This window comes from Saccopteryx bilineata, chromosome 4, assembly GCF_036850765.1.
Source record: "Saccopteryx bilineata isolate mSacBil1 chromosome 4, mSacBil1_pri_phased_curated, whole genome shotgun sequence".
Classification (NCBI taxonomy): Eukaryota; Metazoa; Chordata; class Mammalia; order Chiroptera; family Emballonuridae; genus Saccopteryx; species Saccopteryx bilineata.
The window spans coordinates 166,300,448-166,318,530 of NC_089493.1; the positions used below are offsets into that span (position 1 = coordinate 166,300,448).

General features: G+C 40.6%; 1 protein-coding gene across 6 annotated transcripts in view; it reads left to right on the plus strand.

Moving 5' to 3' along the window:
* The window catches only part of LOC136333502 (protocadherin alpha-11), a 269,335-nt gene that overhangs the window by 54,696 nt on the left and 196,556 nt on the right, over positions 1-18,083 (plus strand). Inside the window, exon 1 of one of the 6 annotated variants that reach the window (XM_066272727.1) lies at positions 6,530-8,926. The exons of 4 other annotated variants lie outside the window; for them this stretch is intronic. In XM_066272727.1, coding sequence (XP_066128824.1) covers positions 6,530-8,926 — 2,397 coding nt within the window. Of the gene's footprint in view, positions 1-6,529; positions 8,927-13,841; positions 16,288-18,083 lie in introns of those variants that run through there. One more of the 6 variants, XM_066272726.1, reaches the window with a different exon arrangement.

Consider the following 18,083-nt stretch of genomic DNA (forward strand, 5'->3'; position numbering starts at 1 on the left):
AATTTATCCTTATTATGCTGATTTATTTTCTTTCTCAGTCTTATTCATCTAGTAACTGACTTTTTTATATATAAATAAATTTTTATTTTAATAGGGTGACATCAATAAATCAGGGTACATACATTCAAAGAAAACATTTCCAGGTTATCTTGTTATTTAGTTATGTTGCATACCCATCACCCAAAGAGAGATCGTCCTCTGCCACCCTCTATCCAGTTCTCTCTGTACCCCTCCCCTCCCCTCCCCCTCTCCCTCCTTCCCTCCCCCCACCCCCCATAGCCACCACACTCCTGTTCATGCCTCTCAGTCTTGCTTTTATGTCCCACTAATGTGTGGAATCCTGCAGTTCCTGTTTTTTTCTGATTCGCTTATTTCACTCCACACAATGCTACCAAGACTCCACCATTCCACTATAAGTGATCCAATGTCACCATTTCTCCTATCTGAATAATATACCATGGTGTATATGTGCCCCATCTTCTTCATCTAGTCCTCTATTTTTTTTACAGCGATTAAAAGCCTTTAAGCAAACTCTTGGCCAATACAGCAAGAATCCATAAATGAGTAGTGTCCTTAACATGTTCCCCAAGTCCAAGTTGGCCCCCTCACCATGCCAAATCCCTGAAAAATGCAACCCAACCACAGTTCAGTCTGTTAGGAGCTGTCACAGGGAGCAGGAGTCCAGGAAAGTTCCCCACAGGAAAAGTCCGTATGGCACTGGAATTGTTGTCACCATTCTATACTTTGCAGCTCATGTCCAAGTCCCAATGACCACTGCTTCTAGCTGGTAATGATTCAGGTAGACTGGAAAAAGCCATTTGCAGCATGCGTGGATATGGAGCTTCTGTTCTTCTCTGCCTGGAGAGTTGAGACCAGGTTGCTTTTCCCTGGAGCTCTGTGACTGTGGCCTGGTAAAGAGAACCTTGGGATACACTAAACTGGGTGGCAAAGGTAAATTCATAATACAAGTTGGCAAAAGGAGGAAAGAGAGCTCTAAATTAAGAGTAGGTCCCAGCCTGAAATATGAGTGGGGCATTGAGGTAGGAGGAATAAAGGAAACACTATATATTAAGCAAAGCAGCAGAAAATAGGACTATCAACACCCACAACCGAGATCTTTGAGGGAAGAATAAAGAACCTGACTATTCAGGCAAAACATAGTTAAGTGGCCCTTGTGCAAATGAGATCAGTTTACCTGCTTCTTGGAAGAAATACCCTAGGCTCGTCGACAGTGTCGTAGATGGGGTCGACGGCCCTGGGCACCTTCAGCCTTCAGTGGCAAACCCCAGCATTCTGGGCAAGGTTAGGTCATAGGTGGTTGGAGCAGGCCTGGAAGAGACTGAACCCTCCCTTAGAGGAGCGAGGGGGAAGCCCACCTTCCAGTGTCCCTGTTTCCTCACAGCAGAGGTGTGTAAGCCTGGCAGGCTTTAGCTCAATGACCTTCCTTTCCACTATTGAAGCAGGACCCAGATGGCATCCTATGAGACCCCTTTGGGGTGCTGGAGCCTTTAAGGGTGTATCCTAAAAGCTGGTAGTTCCCCCTGATCTCTATTGGGCTTTTTCTGCCTCTAGGTATCTTAAAAGCCATTCTCAGAAGATCTCGCTGAGGGGTTTGAGGATCCCCATCCGCCTATATAAATCTTTTCCATATATCTGGAGCTATTTGGAAAAAAGACAGAACAGTGTTATTAGCTAGATCTAATAAAGAAGGTAGATTTGGTGTCTCCTGTTCATCAGCTTTCAAAAGAAATGTAATTTTTTTTTTTTAAGTAAAAAGCATGATATGGTAGACCCGTCGGAGTCATTGGCCTGGTGTGCAGGATTCCCGGGTTCGATTCCCGGCCAGAGCACACAGGAGAAGCGCCCATCTACCTCTCCACCCCTCCCCCTCTCCCCCCTCCCGGTCCCTCTCCTCCCGCCCACAGCCAAGGCTCCACCGGAGCAAATCCACCCTGGGCACTAAGGATGGCCCCATGGCCTCCGCCCCAGTTGCTAGAATGACTCCGGTTGTAACAGAGCAACATCCCAGATGGGCAGAGCATTCCCCCCGGTAGGCATGCCAGGTGGATCCCAGTCAGGCGCATGCAGGAGTCTGTCTGCTTGCCTCCCCATCCCCATCCTCAGAAATATACAAAAAATAAATAAATAAAAGAAAAAATACAAAAAAAAAAGGGGGGGCATTCCCTTGTGCTAAAGCACCAGGAAGCATGGAGTGAGCTTGAGTATGTCCTATGAAACATGGAGCTCTATGTTTACATATAAGTCTTTGAAGAAGGAGGAACTGCTGAAATAGTTTGTCAGCATTTGTCCCTAAGACAGCAGTCTTTATAGTGGGAACACCATACGTAAATATTTGCTGTCTGTCTATAGATTAAGGGGGGAATATGGCCAATGCTGAAAAGCCATGATCTTTGTGCCCCTCCCCTCCCCCAACCCCCTCCCTCTCCTCCCCCCACCCTGTAACCCCAACACTGTTGTTCATGTCTCTGAGTCTCATCTTTATGTCCCACCTATGTGTGGAAACATATAGTTCTTAGTTTTTTCTGATTTACTTCTTTCACTCAGTATAATGTTATCAAGGCCCATCCATGTTGTTGTAAAAGATCCTATGTCATCATTTCTTATGGCTGAGTAGTATTCCATAGTATATATATACCAAAGCTTTTTAATCCACTCATCCTCTGATGGACACTTGGGCTGTTTCCAAATCTTTGCTATTGTGAACAATGCTGCCATAAACATGGGGGTGCATTTCTTCTTTTCAAACAGTGCTATGGTGTTCTTGGGGTATATTCCTAACAGTGGTATAGCTGGGTCAAAAGGCAGTTCGATTTTTAATTTCTTGAGGTATCTCCATACCGTTTTCCACAGTGGCTGCACCAGTCTGCATTCCCACCAGCAGTGCAGGAGGGTTCCCTTTTCTCCACATCCTCGCCAGCACTTATTCTGTGTTGTTTTATTGATGAGCGCCATTCTGACTGGTGTGAGGTGATATCTCATTGTGGTTTTAATTTGCATTTCTCTAATCATTAATGATGTTGAACATTTTTTCATATGCCTATTGGCCATCTGTGTGTCCTCTTTGGAGAAATGTCTATTCATTTCTTTTGCCCATTTTTGGATTGGATTGTTTGTCTTCCTGGTATTAAGTTTTACAAGTTCTTTATAAATTTTGGTTATTAACCCCTTATCAGACGCTATGTCAAATATATTCTCCCATTGTGTAGTTTGTCTTTTTATTCTGTTCTTATTGTCTTTAGCTGTGCAGAAGCTTTTTAGTTTGATAAAGTCCCATTTGTTTATCCTGTCTTTTATTTCACTTGCCTGTGGAGACAAATCAGCAAATATATTGCTGCGAGAGATGTCAGAGAGCTTACTGCCTATGTTTTCTTCTAAAATGCTTATGGTTTCATGGCTTACATTCAAGTCTTTTATCCATTTTGAGTTTATTTTTGTGAGTGGTGTAAGTTGGTGGTCTAGTTTCATTTTTTTGCAGGTAGCTGTCCAGTTTTCCCAACACCATTTGTTGAAGAGGCTGTCTTTACTCCATTGTATTGTCTTACCTCCTTTGTCAAATATCAGTTGTCCATAGAGCTGTGGGTTTATTTCTGAGTTCTCTGTTCTGTTCCATTGATCTATGTGCCTGTTCTTATGCCAGTACCATGCTGTTTTGAGTACAATGGCCTTATAATATAACTTGATATCTGGAAGTGTGATACCTCCCGCTTTTTTCTTCCTTTTCAGGATTGCTGAGGCTATTCGTGTTCTTTTTTGGTTCCATATAAATTTTTGGAATATGTGTTCTATGTCTTTGAAGTAAGTCATTGGTATTTTCATTGGTATTGCATTGAATTTATAAATTGCTTTGGGCAATATAGACATTTTAATGATGTTTATTCTTCCTAACCATGAGCACGGTATATGCCTCCACTTATTCGTATCTTCCCTGATTTCTTTTATCAATGTTTTATAATTTTCTGAGTACAAGTCTTTAATCTCCTTGGTTAGATTTATTCCTAGGTACTTTATTTTTTTGGTTGCAATGGTAAAGGGGATTGATTCCCTGATTTCTCTTTCTGACAGTTCATTATTAGTGTATAAAAATGCCTCTGATTTCTGAGTATTGATTTTATATCCTGCCACCTTGCCAAATTCTTTTATCAGGTCTAGTAGTTTTTTGACTGAAACTTTAGGGTTTTCTATATACAATATCATGTCATCTGCAAATAATGATAGTTTTACTTCTTCTTTTCCAATTTGGATGCCTTTTATTTCTTTTTCTTGTCTGATTGCTGTGGCGAGGACTTCCAGAACTATAGTAACTGACTTTTAAAAACTTACTCTGTATGTTTTATAACTTGAAAACATAGTTTAAGTTAAATTTTAATAGTATATTTATTTTGTTCTTTGCTTGTAGTTAACATATTCATATTTAAAATTTCCAGGAATTAAACTTTGTATATAGTGACAAGTCTTACTGTCACCCTAAACCGTTCACTTTAATCTCTCTGAATTCCTAAAACATTCCAAGTATTTTTAGTTTTCTCAAAGATTCTATATGTATTTATGTGTATATATATACATATAGTACATACAATCTTCCCTTTTTAAAAAACAAACAAACAAGTGATTGTACTTAACCTAGTTTTCTGTACTCATTTTTTCCGCTATATCTTGGTATATATGCCATATCAATTTATAAAAAGGTTCCTGGTTGTTTGTGTTTTCTTTTTAAAAATATCTGCACCTTGTTTTATTGTATAGATATTTAAGAATTTATTCATTCATTTCTCTGTTTATACATTAGTGGAACAATACCTCAATTACACAAATTCATAACCACAGTACCCTCAACTTTTACAGTTGGTAAACTCTTAGCATACTTTAGGAAGTTATTTCAGGATGTCTGTTTATTGTTTTCAGTGTTCTTTTACATATAGGTAGAGATATGATAACTCAAGAAACAATTTCATAGTCAATGGAATTATTTGCTAGTAAGCAGTAATTTGCATCTACCATAATCAGACCAAATTTGTTGCTCTTTTGAAAGACTAGTCAATTTTATAGAAAAACTTATAAATATTCTAACTCTTGATAGAAATTGTAATTCAATTTTTATTACTTTATTTTTCTTTTATTCTCACATACTTTAAAATTTATTTTATAAACATATTTTAAGAAAAAATTAAAATTCCACTTCTGGGGCAATTACTTTAAGTTGAGACACTATCCTCCTTTATACTCCAATCTTTATTTACTAAATTTCAGTTATTTATTAAGGTAATTGCTTTTTAGAAATGGAAACTCTGACCTACTAAGGCTATGGAATTTTTCTCTTGTTGGTAAAAAGTTGTAACAAAAATATTGAGTAATGGAATTATCTTTACATAATCTACTTTCTCATTATTTAGAATAAACTATAGAGATAATCTTTGAGTAATTTAAGTGAAGACAATGTAAATAGTTTCACAGAAAATGCTCTTATTTCTCTTTTCTATATTATGTGCATTTATGTTAAGATTTTATTTTATTTTAATGTAAGGACTTTAAATATGTTTATTTGATTACCAAAAATATCACTGTAATTACATGTTAATAGCATTCTCACACATCTGGTTTGCTAGGATCTTGAGTAAAGGCCATATGTGATGTTTTACTTAAATTTTAAAAATTAGAAATCTTCAGTTAGGGCCAAGTTAATGAAATCCTCTTATTTCCCAAGAAGACCTTCAGTGTAAAGGATACTGGCTAATACATATTTTATAGTATTTTCTGATTGTAAGAAAAAGGTTTCTTTGTTGTCCCCAAATAAGAGGTCAGTAATAAGCGCTGCTACAAAGATTTCAATGAATATATATATATATATATATATATATATATATATATATATATAGACAGATCTCATTAAATAAAGGTATATTTTAAAATCACAGTCACCTGTGAGGCTATTTCAAGTATGCCAGAATCTTGAATGAGGGGAAGATCACAAGTTACTTGAAGACTCTTTACCATTGAGAATTGCTAATATACCAGATCAAAGGAGAGCTTACTCACCTAGTATTGAGGCATTTAAGATGAATAAACAAAGTACTGTACTAATTTTTGAGGTGGATATGTCAATATTTACCAAAATATTGGGAAGAAATTTCTTTGTTAAAAACGAGATCCCCAGCTGGAACAAAATTAATGTAAGGAGCCAGGCGGTATAAATGCTTCTATGACTGATAAAGGTGAAGATCCGCTGCTAAGTAGGATGCAGGAAAGTAAAATATTCATTGGGAAAAAAGAACCCCATTATAGTAGAGGTAAGTGAATTCAATAATTATTACTCTTCAGAGCCGCATGATGTCGCTGTCTACAAAGAAGTTCCGTCTAGCCAAGATCCAGACTTCCTCAAGCAGTATTGTATCCGTCTCTAAATGCTGAACAAAGGCGGAGACACCGGAATTGGATGAAAGATTCCAGGCAATGCAGTAGTTCGTCTTTATAGCAAACAAGCTCTTTGATAGCAATAAAACGATTACTTGACATGGTGTTTTCTTGGCGAGGAGGCCCGGAAGCCCGGTGTTTGCTGCTCTCGCTTCTGTTCCTGGCAGCCTGGGAGACAGGGAGTGACCAAATCCACTACTCGGTTCCGGAGGAGGCCAAACACGGCACCTTCGTGGGACGCATCGCGCAGGACCTGGGGCTGGAGCTGGCGGAGCTGGTGCCGCGCCTGTTCCGGGTGGCGTCCAAAGAACGCGGGGACCTTCTGGAGGTAAATCTGCAGAATGGCATTTTGTTTGTGAATTCTCGGATCGACCGCGAGGAGCTGTGCGGGCGGAGTGCGGAGTGCAGCATCCACCTGGAGGTGATAATGGAGAGGCCCCTGCAGGTTTTCCATGTGGAGGTGGAGGTAAAGGACATTAACGACAATCCTCCTGTGTTCCTGGTAAAGGAGCAAAAGCTATTTGTTTCAGAATCCAGATTGCTAGAGTCTCGGTTTCCGCTAGAGGGTGCTTGGGATGCAGATATTGGAACTAACTCCGTTTTAACCTATAGACTTAGTTATAGTGATTACTTCACGCTACATGTGAATTCAAAGAATGAGGAAAATAAACAAGTGGAGCTTGTGTTAAAGAAGTCTTTGGACCGAGAGGACACTCCTGAATATAACTTATTACTGATGGCTACTGATGGAGGCAAACCGGAGCTCACAGGCACTGTTCAGGTGCTGGTAACAGTGCTGGACGTGAATGACAATGCTCCCAGTTTCCCACAGTCTGAATATGAAGTAAGAATATTCGAAAACTCAGACAACGGAACAATAGTTATCAGGTTGAATGCTTCTGACCCCGACGAAGGAGCTAATCAGGAGATTTCTTACTCTTTTAATAACCTTGTTCCACCCATGGTTATTGACCAGTTTAGTATAGACTCAAATACTGGAGAAATAACAATTCGAAAGAATCTGGATTTTGAAAAAGTGAACTTTTATAAAATCCGCATTGACGCCACGGACAGAGGCCACCCACCGATGGCAGGTCATTGTACAATTTTGGTGAAAGTCTTAGATATTAATGATAATGTCCCTCAGATTTCCCTGACCTCATTGTCTCTCCCAGTCAGGGAGGACGCTCCACTCGGTACCGTGATTGCCCTTATTAGTGTGTCCGACCGCGACTCTGGGGCCAACGGGCAGGTGACCTGCACCTTGTCACCGCACGTTCCCTTCAAGTTGGTGTCCACCTTCAAGAATTACTATTCACTGGTGCTGGACAGCGCCCTGGACCGGGAGATCTTGCCAAACTATGAGTTGCTGGTGACAGCTCGGGACGGGGGCTCTCCATCTCTGTCAGCCATCGCCAGCGTGTCCGTGGAGGTGGCCGACGTGAACGACAACGCGCCAACGTTCGCGCAGCCCGAGTACACGGTGTTCGTGAAGGAGAACAACCCTCCAGGCTGCCACATCTTCACGGTGTCCGCGCAGGACGTGGACGCGCAGGAGAACGCGCTGGTGTCCTACTCGCTGGTGGAGCGGCGGGTGGGCGAGCGTGCGCTGTCGAGCTACGTGTCGGTGCACGCGGACAGCGGCAAGGTGTACGCGCTGCAGCCTCTGGACCACGAGGAGCTGGAGCTGCTGCAGTTCCAGGTGAGCGCGCGCGACGCGGGCGTGCCGCCTCTGGGCAGCAACGTGACGCTGCAGGTGTTCGTGCTGGACGAGAACGACAATGCGCCCGCCCTGCTGCCGCCTGGGGCGGGCGGTGTGAGTGGCGCGGTGAGCGAGCTGGTGTCTCGGTCGGTGGGCGCAGGCCATGTTGTGGCGAAGGTGCGCGCAGTGGACGCGGACTCTGGCTACAACGCGTGGCTGTCTTATGAGCTGCAGCCGACGGCGGGTGATGCTCGAAGCCCATTCCGCGTGGGGCTGTACACGGGTGAGATCAGCACGACACGGGCCCTTGAAGAAGCGGACGCGCCGCGCCAGCGCCTGCTGGTGCTGGTGAAGGACCATGGTGAGCCGCCGCTGGCTGCTACTGCCACCGTGCTGCTGTCCCTGGTGGACAGCAGACAGGTGCCGAAGAGCTCGTCGCAGGCATCTACCCGTGCTGTGGTTGTGGAGACAGCACTGGTGGATGTGAACGTGTACCTGATCATCGCCATCTGCGCGGTGTCCAGCCTGTTGGTGCTCACGCTGCTGCTGTACATGGCGCTGCGGTGCTCGGCGCTGCCCACTGAGAGCGCATGCGCGCCGGGGAAGGCCACGCTGGTGTGCTCCAGCCGGGTGGGGAGCTGGTCGTACTCGCAGAAGAGGCGGCAGAGGGTGTGCTCTGGGGAGGGGCTGCCCAAGACCGACCTCATGGCTTTCAGTCCCAGCCTTCCTCCAGGTCCTCCTGGATCTGCAGTTGGAATGGCAGATCAAGAAGCTTCTTTTGAGTCCTCTGGAAAGGTGGGTTGTTCTTATAATTTACTTATCAATATATTTATTTATTTAATCTAGAAAATATTATTATACAGTAAATTTAAATTGTTTATATTGATATATTTTGGGCATCTGGACTAATTTTAAAATGTTTTGCCAGAAAGTACTTTAAATTTATAGCTATTTTTGTGTTTGTTTCCACTTCCAATTGAGAATGCCTAAAACCATACATTGAACATTTAGTTGTTAGGTGCTGAATCACTTTTATTTAAAACCTGTTATGGCAGTCATGGAGTCATACTGAATTATTAAAATAATGATGTCACTGTACCTGGAAAGTATTTGCTGAAAACGAATTTAGTTGTTATACATTAAGTAAAGTTCAACACCACTCCATCATTCAATCATTTCTAAGGTATGGATAATATTTTACTCTAATAGTATTGTTTATAAAAAACCTCATACCAGAAATATATAGTAATGTTATCTTGTCAGCTTTCTCTAGATGGAGAACTTTCTAGAGACATGGCTGGTCAGCACTACTCAATGTCTATAACTTCAATGAGTAACCTCCAGCATATGCCTGAAAACAGTAGCTTAACTTTAGAAATCTAATTCTAACAGTAAATGTTACAAGTACAAATCTTATTAAAACTGTGTAAAATATGTTTCTATATTCCTGAAAATGCAGATCATAAGAAAATGTGATTGAGAATATTTTCTATACTTAGAAAATTTAATGAAATTTATATTTCATCTGATATTAAAGAAAATACTTTCTGACTGGTATATTTTTCTTCATGAAGACTTTCTCTTTTTTATAGAAATTTTCTGGTAATGGTATAGTGCTTGGGCATTAAAGATTCACCTATATTCTACACTGTAAATTCTCTTGAAATTAATACCCTGGAATTAAAAAAATTTATCCATACTCATTTATACGAGTATTTACTCTTTTTCAATGTTCCAAAAGACAGAAACCTGGACATTAGATGATACAGCTTTAAAGTCACTGCATGGTAAACCTATATTTCCTGAACTGTGGATTGTCTTTCAAGCTGATGGGTTTTCACATTCTGTTGTTAGTTAAAACATTTGTTTTCTTTTTCTAATTTATATTTTTTAAACTTCCTTTGTACTTATGTTGAGTTTTGCTGACATGATAGATATTCCTATTGAGATATTTTATTTTTAAAAATTGTGTTGTCTTTTACAATGTGTTTCTTAATGAAAAATTTAGTGGAACAAGAGCAGAGTGGCCTCTGGAATAGAGCCACAATAGTATAACCATGAAAATGCAAGTAAAATTAAAGAAAATCTTTCAGTAATTTTTATTTTATTCTGTAAAACACATGTGTGGTATATGCTACAAAACAATCTATTTTTAAATTTTTATTTCTTTTAAAACTTGAATAGTTTCAGTTAAAACCTGTCTATGTATGTCAACACAACTCACCTTAAATCTAGACACTTTCAAATATCTCTGTCCATGCACTTTTTCCCCAGGTTTCATATGTTACTTGAAGTTGGGCTGAGGTATTTGCATAAGTTATATTGATTAAGGAATGCTACAGTGGTCATTGTCCCTCAAAACCCACATTTAATTTCTTAGAGCTAATATTATTTATTAAGTACTTACTATTCTATAATTATATATTTTATTCTTTATTATTGATGCTGTATTGATATAATTGGTAATTTATTCTTTTATATTAATCTTGATTCTCTCCCAGAATATGAGCTGTCATCATATGCAAAATTTCAGAGCATAGGTGAACACTTAGTAATGAATTTATCTTTTTGGTCATCAGGAAGTATGAGTACATTGGGATCTAGGAAGGTTAGGATTCAAAAGAGCTTGGGCCCTTGCCCAGTAGCTCAGCTGGTTAGAGAATCATCCTGGTACACCAAGCTTGTGGGTTCAATCCCTGGTCAGGGCACAACAAGCATCAACCAGTGAATGTCTAAATAAGTGGAAAAACAAATTGATGTTTCCTTCTCTCTCTCTCTAAGATCAATACATTTTAAAAAGTATAAACTAAAACAGCTTGGAAATTCAATATATAAAAATGAGAGCATAGAAGAAACTTTAGTTTAGTATTGTGCCTAATAGCTGTCCCTCTGTGCTTCTGTAGGAAGTATTCCCCAATTCAAACCAGAATCATTAAACAATGATGAAGCCAGTCTCTACATTGTGGTTTCTAGATAGGGCTAACTAAAGTATAAATATAAGGCAACTACCACACTTTTATGAGTAAACAGAGCACTGTAAATAAGTATACAAGACCACAGTATTAATATAGCATATCTCAGGCAAATTGGGGCCTGTGGTCAGCTCATTTTTAGATTTGATCATGCCAACTGCATTAGCAACAGGTGGAGTCTTTCTGGATCCTAGACTTCACGTCACAATTTCTGAAATAAGTGGTACTGACAAATTTGCATGTTAACCATCACCTCTGGTGATTCTTATCCAACTGAACTTTTAGATACAATAGCCCTATGAGGTGCTTGGTAAATCCAATTCTATCAAATATGGTGGGATGTAATTTAGCATCTCCCTACTTTCTATTCATTATTGGATATTTATTTTTCAGACGTTTATTACATGGTATTAACAGGAATGTAGTTTAGTTTATGTCATTACCTTATGTTGGGATAATTAATCATTGATAACTTATTTTAAGATAGTAGCTAAAATAAACATTGGTATTGTGGATGGATGAATAACTCATTATATTTTTATTTATGCTTTATAAGAAAAGTAACTCTTAAAATCAATATTTGTGTTTTAAAAATTTTATTAATTTTAATGGGGTGACATAAATAAATCAGGGTACATATGTTCAAAGAAAACATGTCCATAAAATCAATATTTGAATGGACTTTGACATCCGAGTCATTCTAAATAAGTATAAAAAGAGAATTTAGTAGCACACATAAGTCAATGAACCCAGTTACCTTATTCCTGTCATTTTTCTTGTTCATAAATGTCACTCTATTTTCATTCTTAAATGACATCTGTGAGTTCAAAATGATCAATTTCTTAAAAATATCTCTTTTATAAATCATAACACCATTAAAGAAATTAACCTTTGGAGAAGGCCAAATATCCTTTTTTGGAAAAAGAGAAACTTTAAGTTTTTAAAGTAGCATACATATATTAATGGAGAATTTAAGTTAATGAATATTTGATTCTAAAAGTATTTTTATGACAGGTGATGATGAAAAATTTTATTGACACTAAAAATTATTAGATAATTTCAAAACTGTATATTTGGGTATTTGAAAAGCTTAAGTATAACAAAGAAAGTAGATGTTATGAAAGTAGAAATAACATATTTTTGAATTATTTTATTTGTAATTATAATTAAGGCTCTTTTTGCTCCTATAAAATGTATATAAAGAAGTGAAATGTCTCACCTTATAGACAATTTCTCAATAAACCTTTTAATGTTTTCTTAAAGACAGGAACCTCAACTCAGCCTGAGCAGTAGCAGTAGTGAAGGCATTGTAGAGGGATAATATTCTATTGGTAATAAATTTCCCCAATTGACCGATTTTGGTCTTCAGCTTTATGAAAATAAATGTGGCTAAATTGAAGCCCGAGAATAATCACTATTTATGAAGCATTTCTTCTCCTTAAGGTACTATTCTAGGCACTGAATTTTCACAACCATCATATTATCTGAACGTTATAAAAGTGGGAACTGATACCGAGAGAGGTTAAATTCTTTTCCCCAAGTCACACAATTATTAAGTTGAATAATAAAAATCAGAATGAAGAAATTTCCGATGTTGAAGCTTGTGTTCTCTTTTAGAATGTGCAAACACCTCAAAGAGAATTGATGCTTGAGATTAGTGTCTGATTAGGTTTATTTAATCTCAAAGACAAAGAAATGAATTAAGTGTCAGAAAGTGAAGATACATGTTTGTATCCAACAAAATATGAGTACACTCATTATGATACAGATATTAAAGATATTTTCAAACTTAGCTAATGAAAAATGATGATCATGGTTAGGGAAAGAATTTTCTAAGAATCTCTAAGACTGCATTTTCTAGGGATTTGCATTAGCAATGGACAATAATTGTTATTTTTTACAAAAGAGACATATTGTGAGGCTTTGACAATTCATATAGATTCAAATATGTAAAAATTGAGTGGACAGTCTGGACAACAAGGCCCTCAGTGAGAGCTCAAACCAGGCCTTTCAGGGCGCCCTCATCCTGGTCAGCATCAAAGAGGGCTTCTTCCAGCCCAAGCTGCTCTCCCTAGATGCCTCAATAGGAGCCCCGACCCCTGCCAGCCCCCTGAAGTTTTCACCCTTTTCGAGGTTCCTGTTCAGCCCCCCACCCACCAGAGCCCATGGAGTGCCCTGTACCTCCACCGAGGCCATCCCCGCCCTCGAGCACAGTCCTCCCCATTTGACCCCCTTCAGGGACCCAGAAGTCCAAGAGGGGCTATGGGCTCCCTGGGCACTAGAAAGACTGGTAGGGATGAGGACAGGTGTTTAGACTCCTCCCGCAGGCCGTGAGGGCAGCAGGACCCTGGGGCAAGTATAGGGGTACAGGAGTGAATGTGTTAGAGCATGTGACTGTGTTGGAAGTGGCTGTGCCTCTGAGTCATGAGCATGAAGGTCTGGTTGCAGGGCTTGGCTCCTGGTGAAGGGGCCTCCTGCCGCTGATCTGTCCCCTTGCAGAATTAAAGTATCATATGAAATAATGGTGGGAATAAAGATTTGAATCAAAGAATAATTAATTAATGGAATTGTACTTACACATTAAGCCACCGGATGTCGCTGTCTTCCACAAAATGGGTTTTAGAACAAAGGCATAATCCTATGTTTCTTAAGGAGTAGGAAAGAACTTCATTCTGACATCTCAGCCATTTCGATAAAATTGAATGTAAGAGATCCAACAGGAAAATTTAGAGCGTGTGAGTCTTCCAGCGAGCTGATTCATAAATTTGTAAAACGGGAAAGGTATGTATGATGTTGTTCTACAGACCCTGCGGCCTGAAAACCCGCCATCTGCTGCTTTCGCTTCTCCTCCTCGCATCTTGGGAAACCGGGAGCTGCCAGGTCCACTACTCGGTCCCCGAGGAGGCCAAACACGGCACCTTCGTAGGACGCATCGCGCAGGACCTGGGGCTGGAGCTGGCGGAGCTGGTGCCGCGCCTGTTCCGGGTGGCGTCCAAAGAACGCGGGGACCTTCTGGAGGTAAATCTGCAGAATGGCATCCTGTTTGTGAATTCTCGGATCGACCGCGAGGAGCTGTGCGGGCAGAGCGCGGAGTGCAGCATCCACCTGGAGGTGATCGTGGAGAGGCCGCTGCAGGTTTTCCATGTGGAGGTGGAGGTCAAAGATATTAACGACCACCCCCCCGTATTTTCCGTTTCACAGCAAAAGCTCTCAATACCTGAATTGCGACTGCTTGACTCTCGATTTCCACTAGAAGGCGCGTTTGATGCGGATGTTGGAGAAAATGCAATGCTTACATACAGACTCAGTCCAAATGAGTTTTTCATTCTTGATATTATAAACAAAAAAGACAAAGACAAATTCCCAGTACTTGTTCTACAAAAATTGCTGGATCGTGAAGAAAATCCTCAGCTTCTGCTGTTATTAACAGCAAGTGATGGAGGAAAACCCGAACTTACCGGATCTGTTTCTCTGCTGATCCTGGTGTTGGATGCCAATGATAACGCCCCCATATTTGACCGATCCATTTATGAAGTTAAGTTGTGTGAAAATTCACCAAAGCAAACGTTAGTAATATGGCTAAATGCTTCTGATGCAGATGAAGAAATGAACAGAGAACTGATATATTCATTTAGCTCTTTGATAACACCGAGCATAAGAAGAAAATTTGTAATGAATGAAAGGACGGGAGAAATAAGAGTAAATGATATCATTGACTTTGAGGATAGTAACACTTACAAAATTCATGTAGATGTTACAGATAAAGGAAACCCACCTATGGTTGGTCACTGCACCGTCCTAGTAGAAATCCTGGATGAAAATGACAATTCGCCTGAGGTGGTTGTCACTTCTCTGTCTCTTCCTGTGCGAGAGGATGCTCAGGTGGGCACTGTCATTGCCTTGATCAGCGTGTTTGACCGTGACTCTGGCGTCAACGGGCAGGTGACCTGCTCCCTAACACCGCATGGCCCCTTCAAGCTGGTGTCCACTTTCAAGAATTACTACTCGCTGGTTTTGGACAGCGGCTTGGACCGCGAGAGCTTGCCGAACTATGAGCTGGTGGTGACGGCGCGGGACGGGGGCTCTCCATCTCTGTCGACCACCGCCAGCGTGTCCGTGGCGGTGGCCGACGTGAACGACAACGCGCCGGCGTTCACACAGCGAGAGTACACGGTGTTCGTGAAAGAGAACAACCCGCCAGGCTGCCACATCTTCACGGTGTCCGCGCAGGACTTGGACGCGCAGGAGAACGCGCTGGTGTCCTACTCGCTGGTGGAGCGGCGGGTGGGCGAGCGTGCGCTGTCGAGCTACGTGTCGGTGCACGCGGACAGCGGCAAGGTGTACGCGCTGCAGCCTCTGGACCACGAGGAGCTGGAGCTGCTGCAGTTCCAGGTGAGCGCGCGCGACGCGGGCGTGCCGCCTCTGGGCAGCAACGTGACGCTGCAGGTGTTTGTGTTGGACGAGAACGACAATGCGCCAGCGCTGCTGCCGCCTGGGGCGGGCGGAGTGGATGACGCAGTGAGCGAGCTGGTGTCTCGGACGGTGGGCGCGGGCCAGATGGTGGCGAAGGTGCGCGCGGTGGACGCGGACTCTGGCTACAACGCGTGGCTGTCTTATGAGCTGCAGCCTATGGCGGGTGGTGGACGCAGCCTGTTCCGCGTGGGGCTGTACACGGGTGAGATCAGCACGACGCGCGCCCTGGACGAGGCGGACTTGCCGCGCCAGCGCCTGCTGGTGCTGGTGAAGGACCACGGAGAACCCGCGTTGGTAGCTACAGCCACCGTGCTGCTGTCCCTGGTGGACAGTGGTCAGGTGCCTAAGACCTTGTCGCGAGCATCTTCCAGCGCTGTGAGCTCTGAGTCGGCACTGGTGGACGTGAACGTGTACCTGATCATCGCCATCTGCGCGGTGTCCAGCCTGTTGGTGCTCACGCTGCTGCTGTACACGGCGCTGCGGTGCTCCAGGCCGCCCACTAAGGGCGTGTGCGCGCCGGGGAAGGCCGCGCTGGTGTGCTCCAGCGCGGTGGGGAGCTGGTCGTACTCGCAGGAGAGGCGGCAGAGGGTGTGCTCTGGGGAGGGTCCCCCCAAGACAGACCTGATGGCCTTCAGCCCCAGCCTTCCACCTTGTCCAGTTCCAGTAGTGGAAGTGGAAGAACAGTCTACTGGAGAGGACCACTCTAGGAAGGTGGGTATTACTTTTTAATTTTCATAGTTTGTTTTGTAAATAATATTTTATTTCACCATTTCCCCCCTCAAATACATGTCTTGGAATATCTTTTTTTGTAAAAGGCAAAAGATTTATGCGATTTGAAGAGAAACCAAAGTATGGAATATCTTTTTAAAAATCTATATAGCATATTTTTATAATACCTTAAATATATCTAGTAATTCCAATTGTAACAGTTTATTTTAAAGTTCATTTCATATTTTTCTATATTACTCTGTGTATCATCTTTCGCTTGATATTTCACTATTAAAAATATGCTATTTATCCTGAATTTATTTGTATTTTTAAATACAAACATTTAATGTTGGTTGTAGTTTTTTACTTAAACTATTATTTTTTAAATGTTATAGGTATTTGTAGGTTAGTACTTTAATTCACAAGTTTGCTTACTTTTCAAATCTAAATTTTAAAATGACCCTGTTACAGTAACAAAAAAATTGATCTGATCAATTTTCTTTATGGTAAATATGTGCCTTTTGCTCCCTAAGTAATGATCATGTATAGTGTAATATGACATAATGCATAATATATCTTTAATATTCAATATTTATATTTTATTCTTAGTGCACTAAGCAGATTGGAAGTCCATTCAGAAAAATGTTGTAATTTATGGAATTAAGTTGTTTTGAGCTTAAATATTTTTAAATTTTATTTCAGAGTGATGATACCTGTGTCAGTGTGTATTACTTATTTTAGCAGCAGAAAAAGTTTCATAGTTATTTATATAATTTGATTCATTAGTTTTCATCTACTCATTTATCAGAGTGAGGACTTGCTTATGATATTCAAGTACTAGCTCTTCCACTTTGAGGATGTAGTCATGATTATATTTTTTAATGAAGAACATTAGAGAATTAATTTTAATTTGAGAAGATTGAAAATGATTATTTTCATTTAAATTAATATTAGGGGTTTGGAGAGAAAATGGAATTATCATCTTAGGATGTTTTCTACTGATTTGATATCATAGGGGTGCAATTTAGTTTGATAACATCTCTAGTCGCCTTAAACAGGGTTGTGTTAGATGATGTAGAACCAGAAATGCAGGACAAGTAAGTTGCATGGTGGCCAACACTATGCTATTGATTATACCTTTTTGAAATTGTTTGTTACCTAATATCTATAATTTTATTTAAAATTTTTAATTCATTTCAGCATTATCAAATAGCAATGCAACTTGTTTATCATTCTGATTCTGGTTTTTAGAAGTTACTTTTTTCTTTCTGTATGTAGCCAGAATTTTTACTCTATGTGCTTCATAAATAGCTTCCAATAAAGCTTGACATCTTTATTCAAGTTTAGGAACACAAGAAAAGAGAATTGTGGTAGGAATTTAAGTATGGCATTGCCTTCAAAATTAATACTTTAATTGTCAGTCTCCAACTTTTAGATATTATAGTTATGTAGAGCATTTAAATTTGTGTATAGAATTCATTCCTCTTGTATCTGTCCTCTCTTTCACACCTTCATGTTACTGTGCCTCTGAAGAAAAGCCTTGTCTAAAGATAACTCTTGATATCCGCTCTTAGTGAAACATAGAATTGTATGCTTACCAATTTGGTTCCATTTGTTTTACTTTGCACCTTTTTGGACATGCTTTATTTAAAAGTACAAGTATTCACAGAAATATTAACATAACAAGTTAAGATTTTATTCAGCAGCATAATAATCTTAAAGTCTATGGCAGAGGACATGCAGAAAGGAGAGAAAATGAGGAGTTAGTTCAGAATGAGAAGTTAAGAGATAGCAAAGAC